A 10,201-nucleotide genomic window follows, 5' to 3' on the forward strand; every position below is an offset into this window, starting at 1 on the left:
ATAAGTCCAATTGTGTCAGGAACCCACGTCTTAAAAAAGGAACCCACTAGGCCGCGGCAAAATGTCCAGTATGGACAACATTGGAACCAGAGCAGTGAAGAGATTTTTGCTTTTATTTCCAGCACATCAGTCTCAGAATACAAAAAGGAGACATGACAGCTCACTGATCCACCCCAAAATGTCTCCTCCAGGGGGGCTCATACAGCAATACATAAAATCATCTCAGTCTAGATTTCAGCCAATCACACGCAGAAAACACGTATTGACAAGCATTCTATCCAATCTTATAAAACATACGTAATGGTAGCTAAAACAAAGACTGGTTCATAAGAGACAAAGAATAGAGTTCTATTCATACTAATCTTCTGAAGATATACATTAAATAACCTTGTTGCCATCCTGAAGCCAATTCTACAGAGGCCTGTTGTTGTTTGTCACGTCTACTGCTTGGGAAACATTTCTGCTTGCATGGGAAACTTTTCTGCAATGCTAACAAAACTCCAATCCAAGTCCTACATACTTTTTTTTAACCATTTCTTAAAAATCCTCTAACCTTATGGATTCCAACACTCACTCACCTCTAAATTCTGAGACAGACTGGCCATGGCTCCATCCCTTCCCTCAAGCTGTTGGAGCAGATGGGCATCGGCACCACAAATGGGAGATCCAGAGTTCCTCCCCTTGCCCAAAGGGAAAATCCCTGGATGTCGCAGACATTTTTCCACAGAAATCCTTTCTTTCAGATTTCTGCATTTTCTGGGAAGCTGAGGGCCTCAGAAAGAGAACGTAAACAATTATTATCAGCTGCTGTGGAATGCAACAGGGGCACCTTGATTGGCTCATGTTCCATGTTTATAATTGGAGACCAATCACAAAGTGCAAGCTAGGGACAGAGTCCCTGGACACAACTTTGTTGGAGATTCTTTCTTTTCGATTCTTAGCCTAGCTAGCATCTGCAAACTTCTCTCTTTATTTTTCCTATTTAGTATAGTTATAATGTATTATATATCATATATCAATAAATCCAGCCTTCTGATCAAGAAACAAGATTCCCGTCTCTCTCTCACCACCAGCGACCCACTCAGGTCGCTGTAATCCCTGGAGGCAGCAGAGAGCTGGAAAATTTCTCCTTCCCTTTCTGCCAGCTCCTTCTCTCCTCACTGCTGGCATCCTGTGGGGGTCAAATGATTTTATTTGGGGGTTTTGGGGCGCATTTCGTGTTCATAAAGGGAAATTTCGGTGTTTTATTGGAAGGAGGAGATGATTCCATGGAAATCATGGAAGGGACAGGCAGGGGGATGCTCTTTTTCCAATGTCACCGTTCCCAGGTGACTCCTCCCAGTCTCGTTTCTCCCCTGAAAAATGGAATTTTTGCTACTCTGCAGCTTCCTGCTTTCTCCCTGAATATGTGGATGTGGAGTTTTGAGTCCTGAATGTTTCCAGCCATGGCATTGCAGGCTGGGAATGGATTATCCTGGCACGGATTTGATGCTCCAACCTTGCTTGAGAAGCTGCTGAAATTTGATTTTTTGGGTGAATTAATGGGAATTATTTCCTATTTTTGCAGCACTTTGCCCACTTTTGAGGATCCCTACCCCTTGCTGGTGCTGCTGGGCCCCGTGGCCGGCGGGAGGAGACAACTCGCCCTCAAAATCTGCAGACAATTCAAAACTTTCTTCAGATTTGGGTAAGTTCTGGCCCTGAGGTAATAAAAACACCAAAGGATCAAGATTGGAATTGGTGCTGGTTTGGTTTGTGGGGTTTTTTTGGAAATCAGGTAAAAATCAAGAGTTTTGATGTGGTTTGGGGCCTTCACCCTGGTGGTTGAATTTTGTTCTTATGGGATCTCAGGGAATTCCTTTCCCAGCCTTTTTTCCCACTTTAATGGCAAAGCAGAAAAGAGGAGAAAAATCTGATTTTCAAACAGACCCAGACCACAAAATACTTCAGGTTCTAATTATGACCTGTATTAATTAACGGGGGAATTTTGGGAGGATTTTTTTGGAGTTTTATTTAGGCATTTTTGGGGGGTTTTAAGTGAATTTTTAGTGGTTTTGCTTGGCAGCTGAGGTTTATCTTCATGGGTTAACAGGGAATTCCTTTCCCAGCCCTTTTTTCCCACTTTAATGGCAAAGCAGAAAAGAGGAGGAAAATCTGATTTTCAAACAGAACAAGAGCCCATAAATATTTCAGGCCCTGTTACCTGCATTAATTAGCTGTGGTTTTGGGGGAAAATTTGGGGGGTTTTTAGGGATTTTTGGGGGGTTTTTAGTGGGTTTTTAGTGTTTTGGCCTGGTGGTTGAATTTTGTTCTTATGGGATCTCAGGGAATTCCTTTCCCAGCCTTTTTTCCCACTTTAATGGCAAAGCAGAAAAGAGGAGAAAAATCTGATTTTCAAACAGACTCTGACCCACTGAATATTTCAGGCTCTAATTTTTACCTGCATTAACTAACTGGGGGTTTTTTTAGGGATTTTTTTGGGGTTTTTTTAGGGATTTTTTTGGGGGTTTTAGTGTTTTGGCCTGGTGGTTGAAGTTTGCCCTCATGGGATGACAGGGAATTCCTTTCCCTGCCTTCTTTCCCAAAGCAGAATTTAGGAGAAAAATCTGATTTTCAAATAGACCTGGACTCACTGAATATTTCAGTCTCTAATTCTTACCTGCATTAATTATCTTTTTTTCGGGGATTTTGGTGGGATTTTAGTATTTTGGCCTGGTGGATGAATTTTGTTCTAATGGGATCTCAGGGAATTCCTTTCCCTGCCTTTTTCCCCATTTTAATGGCAAAACAGAAAAAAGGAAAAAAATCTGATTTTCAAACAGAACCAAGCCCAGTGAATATTTCAGTCTCAAATTATTACCTGCACTAATTAACTGTGTGGGATTTTGGGGGTTTTTGTAGGGATTTTTTGGGGGTTTTTTAGGGATTTTGGGGTTTTTTAATGAGTTTTTGGTGTTTTGGCCTGGTGGTTGAATTTGGTCCTTATGGGATGGCAGGGAATTCCTTTCCCTGCCTTTTTTCCCACTTTAATGGCAAAGCAGAAATGAGGAGAAAAATCTGATTTTCAAACAGAACCAGACCCACAAAATACTTCAGTTTCAAATTCTTACCTGCATTAATTAACTGGGGGGTTTTTTTAGGGATTTTTGGGGTTTTTTTAGGGATTTTTTGGGGGTTTTAGTGTTTTGGCCTGGTGGTTGAAGTTTGCCCTCATGGGATGACAGGGAAGTCCTTTCCCTGCCTTTTTTCCCAAAGCAGAATTTAGGAGAAAAATCTGATTTTCAAATAGACCTGGACTCACTGAATATTTCAGTCTCATATGATTACCTGCATTAATTATCTTTTTTTAGGGGATTTTGGTGGGATTTTAGTATTTTGGCCTGGTGGATGAATTTTGTTCTTATGGGATCTCAGGGAATTCCTTTCCCTGCCTTTTTTCCCATTTTAATGGCAAAACAGAAAAAAGGAAAAAAATCTGATTTTCAAACAGAACCAAGCCCAGTGAATATTTCAGTCTCAAATTATTACCTGCATTAATTAACTGTGGGATTTTTGGGGTTTTTTCAGGGATTTTGGGGTTTTTTAATGAGTTTTTGGTGTTTTGGCCTGGTGGTTGAATTTTGTCCTTATGGGATCTCAGGGAATTCCTTTCCCTGCCTTTTTTCCCACTTTAATGGCAAAGCAGAAAAGAGGAGAAAAATCTGATTTTCAAACAGAACCAGACCCACAAAATACTTCAGTATTAAATTGTTACCTGTGTGAATTAACTGGGAATTTTGGGGGGATGTTTTTGGGTTTGAATTGGGGATTTTTGGGGGATTTTAAGTGAATTTTCAGTGGTTTTGGCTGTCAGCTGAGGTTTATCCTCATGGGATGACAGGGAATTCCTTTCCCAGCCTTTTATCCCACTTTAATGGCAAAGCAGAAAAGAGGAGGAAAATCTGATTTTCAAACAGACCCAGACCACAAAATACTTCACGTTCTAATAATGACCTGTATTAATTAACGGGGGAATTTTGGGAGGATTTTTTTGGGGTTTTATTTAGGCATTGTTGGGGGTTTTAAAGTGTTAGGGATTTGGGGGATTTTTAATGAATTTTTAGTGTTTTGGCCTGATGGCTGAGGTTTATCCCCATGGGATGTCAGGGAATTCCTTTCCCAGCCCTTTTTCCCACTTTAATGGCAAAGCAGAAGCAAGGAAAAAAAATCTGATTTTTAAACAGAACCAGACCTACTGAATCCTTCAGTATTAAATTGCTACCTGCATTAATTAAATTAGTTTTGGTGGTTTTTATATGGATTTTTAGTGTTTTCTCCTGCTGTGAAGCTGAGGTAGCTGAGCTTTTACCTTCCCTCCCTTTATCCCAATTTCCTCCCCACTTTCAGCATTTTCCCCCTCCCCATATCCACCTGTTTAAAAATTGGATTTTTCAGCTCATTTTTAACCCCACAGTTCATCCCAGCTCCTTTTCCACGTTTAGGATTTGATTTTATATCATCCCCAATCCTGACAGAACTGAGAGAAAAATGGATTTATAATTTCTGAGTCGCAGGCGCTGTGACAGCTCCAGCTCAGGCCATGCTGGGCTGGGAAGGGATTTACAGCCAAAACACCACGTTAAATTTCTTTTTTTTTTGGTGTATTTATTTATTGGTATTATTTATTGATCAATCTTTCAAACACCCACCATTCAGGGCTGTGATTTGCGCCTCTTTTCATTTCTCATATTTCTTTGCTGCTTAAAATAAAATTATTTCTATTTTCTCTGCTTTCCCCCACTCCCCACTGCTGTTCCAGAGGTGCTGCAGGGATAGAAACCAAATTAATTCTTTATTTTCTCATAAATCTGCCAGGCCCTGCCCTGCCACAGCACCAGGAAAGCTTATCTTGGGGGAGAAAATATTTGTATAATGTAATGTAATGTAATGTAATGTAATGATGTAATATAATATAATATAATGTAATATAATATAATATAATATAATATAATATAATATAATTTATTTTTTTTTAATTATCTGCCAGGCCCTACCACACCACCAGGAAAGACTATTTTGGGGAAGAAAATATTTGTATATTTTTATATATTATAATATAAAATGTGTTATAATATATATTTTTTTATAATCTGCCAGACCCTGCCACACCACCAGGAAGGCTTATTTCGGGGAAGAAAATATTTGAATATTTTTATATATTATATTATATTATATTATATTATATTATATTATATTACATTACATTACATTACATTACATTATATTACGGTACATTACATTACATTACATTACATCACATCACAATATAATATAATATAATATAATATAATATAATATAATATATTATAATATAATATAATATAATATGTATTATAATATATATTTTTATATTATCTGCCAGGCAGTGCCACACCACCAGGAAAGCTTATTTCGGGGAAGAAAATATTTGCGCATTTTTATATTTTTATATCATATCATATCATATCATATCATATCATATCATATCTTATCATATATATTTATATTGTCTGCCAGGCCCTGCCACAGCACCAGGAAAGCTTATTTCGGGGAAGGAAATATTTGTATATTTTTATATTTTATTATATAATATATATTTTAATATATATTTTTATATTATCTGCCAGGCCCTGCCACACCACCAGGAAAGACTATTTTGGGGAAGAAAATATTTGTATATTTTTATATATTATAATATAAAATATGTTATAATATATATTTTTATATTATCTGCCAGGCCCTGCCACACCACCAGGAAGGCTTATTTCGGGGAAGAAAATATTTGAATATTTCTATATATTATATTACATTATATTATATTATATTATATTTTATTATATTACATTATATTATATTATATTATATTTTATTGTATTGTATTGTAATGTAATGTAATGTAATGTAATGTAACGTAATATAATGTAATGTAATGTAATATAATATAATATAATATAATATAATATAATATGTATTATAATATATATTTTTATATTATCTGCCAGGCAGTGCCACACCACCAGGAAAGCTTATTTCGGGGAAGAAAATATTTGCGCATTTTTATATTTTTATATCATATCATATCATATCATATCATATCATATCATATCTTATCATATATATTTATATTGTCTGCCAGGCCCTGCCACAGCACCAGGAAAGCTTATTTCGGGGAAGGAAATATTTGTATATTTTTATATTTTATTATATAATATATATTTTAATATATATTTTTATATTATCTGCCAGGCCCTGCCACACCACCAGGAAAGCTTATTTCGGGGAAGAAAACAGGCTGGATTATCATTTCATTTCTCAAGAAGAATTTGACAAAATGGTGAAAGCGGTGAGTACCTGACTCCTGCCCTGGGGCTTTGGCTGCTCACCCACTGAACTCAACTCTCTGCCCAAGCCTGATTTCTTTTTATATCTTTATATGTATTTATAAATTTAATATATACTTATATCTTTATGTGTATCTATATATTTAATATACATTTATATATTTACATATTTATATATTTATATAATTATATATTATACATGTTCTGTTTTTTAAAATATATTATTTATGTTGTATTTATAATTAAATATTTATGTATTTTATATAATATAATATAATATAATATAATATATGTAATATTCTATATTTTAATATATATTATATTTTATTTATATTTATATATTTATACATTTATATATTTTATTTTATTTATTTATTTCTATATTGTTTTCATATGTACATAATAGATAAAATATATAATATATGAAATATAAAATATATAATGTCCAAAATTATATAATATAAATATATATAAAATATAATATATAATGTATGATATATAATATATAATATATAATATATAATATATAATATATAAATATATAAAATATATAATATATCTATAAAATATATAGATAATATATTAAAATATATATGTTATATATGTTATATATGTGATACATGTTATATATACATATATAACATAAATAATATATATTTTTATATATTAATCTATATTATATGTTTTATTTATATATTTATATATAAATATATATATTGTATATATTATATATATTTTTATTTATATATTTATATACTTTATATGTGTTTAATATATTTTTATTTTTATGTATTTATATCTTTAATATATTATTTATTTTATGCTTAGTTAACACTGATTTTGGGCTCTCATAGCCCTCATGAATGCTGGTTTTGGGCTCTCATTAACGCTGATTTTGGGCTCTCTCATTAACCTCTCATTGCCCTCATTAATGCTGATTTTCGGCACTCAGTGCCTTCATTAATGCTGATTTTGTCTCATTAACACTGATTTTGGGCTCTCATTGCCCTCATTAATACTGATTTTGGGCTCATTAACGCTGATTTTGGGCTCATTAATGCCAATTTTGGGCTCTCATTGCCCTCAACACTGATTTTGGGCTCTCTCATTAACCTCCCATTGCCCTCATTAATGCTGATTTTGGGTTCTCTCATTAACGCTGATTTTGGGCTCTCATTAACGCTGATTTTGGGCTCTCTCATTAACCTCCCATTGCCCTCATTAATGCTGATTTTCGGCACTCAGTGACCTCATTAATGCTGATTTTGTCTCATTAACACTGATTTTGGGCTCTCGTTAATGCTGATTTTGGGCTCATTAACCTCTCAATGCCCTCATTAACACTGATTTCAGGTTCTCTCATTAACACTGATTTTAGGCTCTCATTGCCCTCATTAATATTGATTTTGGGCTCATTAACGCTGATTTTGGGCTCATTCATGCCAGTTTTGGGCTCTCATTGCCCTCATTAACGCTGATTTTGGGCTCATTAACATTGATTTTGGGCTCTCTCATTAATGCTGATTTTGGCCTATCAGTGCCCTCAACACTGATTTTGGACTCTCTCATTAACCTCCCATTGCCCTTATTGATGCTGATTTTGGGCTCTCTCATTAATGCTAATTTTGGACTCTCATTAATGCTGATTTTGGGCTCTCAGTTCCCTCATTAATCCTGATTTTGAACTCTCATTAACGCTGATTTTGGGCTCCCATTGCCCTCATTAATGCTGATTTTGGGCTCCCATTGCCCTCATTAATGCTGATTTTGGGCTCTCATTGCCCTCATTAACGCTGATTTTGGGCTCATTAACATTGATTTTGGGCTCTCTCATTAATGCTGATTTTGGCCTATCAGTGCCCTCAACACTGATTTTGGACTCTCTCATTAACCTCCCATTGCCCTTATTAATGCTGATTTTGGGCTCTCTCATTAATGCTAATTTTGGACTCTCATTAATGCTGATTTTGGGCTCTCAGTTCCCTCATTAATCCTGATTTTGAGCTCTCATTAACGCTGATTTTGGGCTCCCATTGCCCTCATTAATGCTGATTTTGGGCTCCCATTGCCCTCATTAATGCTAATTTTGGGCTCTCATTGCCCTCATTAACGCTGATTTTGGGCTCATTAACACTGATTTTGGGCTCTCTCATTAATGCTGATTTTGGGCTCTCATTGCCCTCATTAACGCTGATTTTGGGCTCATTAACACTGATTTTGGGCTCTCTCATTAATGCTGATTTTGGCCTATCAGTGCCCTCAAGACTGATTTTGGGCTCTCTCATTAACCTCTCATTGCCCTCATTAATGCTGATTTTGGGCTCATTAACGCTAATTTTGGGCTCTCATTACCCTCATTAATGCTGATCTTGGGCTCTCAGTGCCCTCATTAATCCTGGTTTTGAGCTCATTAACTCTGATTTTGGGCTCTCAGTGACCTCATTAACGCTGATTTTGGGCTCATTAATGCCAATTTTGGGCTCTCATTACCCTCATTAACACCGCTTTAAACAAGAAGAACCTTTGTAGTGAGACAAATCAGGGCACCCCAACGCGATCCATTTATTTGATGAATTCCCTTTGGGACATTCCTTTGCCATTCTCCTTGCTCTGAATCCCAGGGCAGATTCCTGGCCACCTACAAATACAGCGGGCACAGGTACGGGCTGGCGCGGGGCACGCTGGAGTCCATCGCCAGGGAGGGGCTGGCCACGTGCGTGCACATGGAAATCGAGGTGAGCGCTCCTGGTGGGACAAACTCCTCACGGGATCGGGGACAGGACACAGGGAACGGAATATCCGCAATATCAGGCGGGATATTGGGGGAAATTCCTTCCTGGAAAGGAAAATAAAGAATTGGGACACGTTGGAAAAGAAATGAAATTAAGCAAAACGTTTAATTATAGTGAGTTGTGCGTGAATTGGTTTGTTAAAAGCGGTTTTGTAGCCGTTGATAGTGTGTGTGCGTTGGGTTTTGTGTGTAACCTAGCAGGTAGTCTTAGGGATTTAATAAATATTTAAACTAGTGCAGGAAAGTAAGAATGCTAACCTGTCTGGAGGCAGCGTACAATGGTCTTAGAATAAGATAAGCAGAAGATTTAGGATCTTGTTTGTGAACCAAGGAATGTATCACAAGGGGACTGTGACTAGGCAAGGGGAACTGGGAACTGTTTCTTGGAGACTTTGTTGTGAATCACATGTACAAAAAAGGGAAGCACCCACACGTGAAATTGGGGGCTCGGGCTTGGGACGTTAGTCCACCGGCTCCCCGGGCCCTTAATAAAGCACCTGTCCCTTTTCTCGGCTGTTTTATGGCCTGGAAAGGCTCGGAGATGGCCTTGGGCAGCCCGCGCTTCAAAGGACGAGAAGAGGCTTCAGGTCTTTCTCGGACTTCAGTATTTATTGGTTGTTTATCTAAAAGATTTTTCTCTCTGCCCGACAGAGGTCCGCACAGCAAGCCAGACACGTGCACACTGCGAGCCCCCGGGGCGGTCACTTATCTTTATACTCAAAATTACGTACACAATATTTACCTATTCTTTCCAATACCTTTTACCCTTATTGACCGGTGCACTTTTTGTAATAACCAATCCCAAAGTGCCACCATCACCACAGAAGATGGAGGTCAAGAAGAAGAAGAAGAAGGACAGGATACGCCCCAATTCCTCCATCTTACTTCTTTAGACCCCCCTGTACAGAAATCCTAAACCCTGTGTTTTACACTCTAATTAACTTATCCCTTCACCATTCACCCCAGTGAAATCCTCCCATCCTCATACAGGCGTCGTCTCCCGTGCAGGATCAAAGCCCAGCCACCAGACACTTCTGGCAACATTCCAGGA

At 37.0% G+C, this 10,201-nt stretch overlaps 1 protein-coding gene across 1 annotated transcript in view; it reads left to right on the forward strand.

The window, feature by feature from the left end:
* The window catches only part of LRGUK (leucine rich repeats and guanylate kinase domain containing), a gene marked incomplete at its 3' end in the record, with an annotated part of 32,592 nt that extends 23,498 nt beyond the window's left edge, over positions 1 to 9,094 (forward strand). The window contains exons 11-13 of the mRNA XM_054292426.1: positions 1,568 to 1,687; positions 6,265 to 6,361; positions 8,981 to 9,094. Coding sequence (XP_054148401.1) covers positions 1,568 to 1,687; positions 6,265 to 6,361; positions 8,981 to 9,094 — 331 coding nt within the window. The remainder of the gene's footprint in view (positions 1 to 1,567; positions 1,688 to 6,264; positions 6,362 to 8,980) is intronic.
* Between the last annotated feature and the right edge of the window lie 1,107 nt (positions 9,095 to 10,201).

This window comes from Melozone crissalis, unplaced genomic scaffold (genome assembly GCF_028551555.1).
Source record: "Melozone crissalis strain CALT ecotype California unplaced genomic scaffold, PUWL_Pcris_2 ptg000110l_1, whole genome shotgun sequence".
Classification (NCBI taxonomy): domain Eukaryota; kingdom Metazoa; phylum Chordata; class Aves; order Passeriformes; family Passerellidae; genus Melozone; species Melozone crissalis.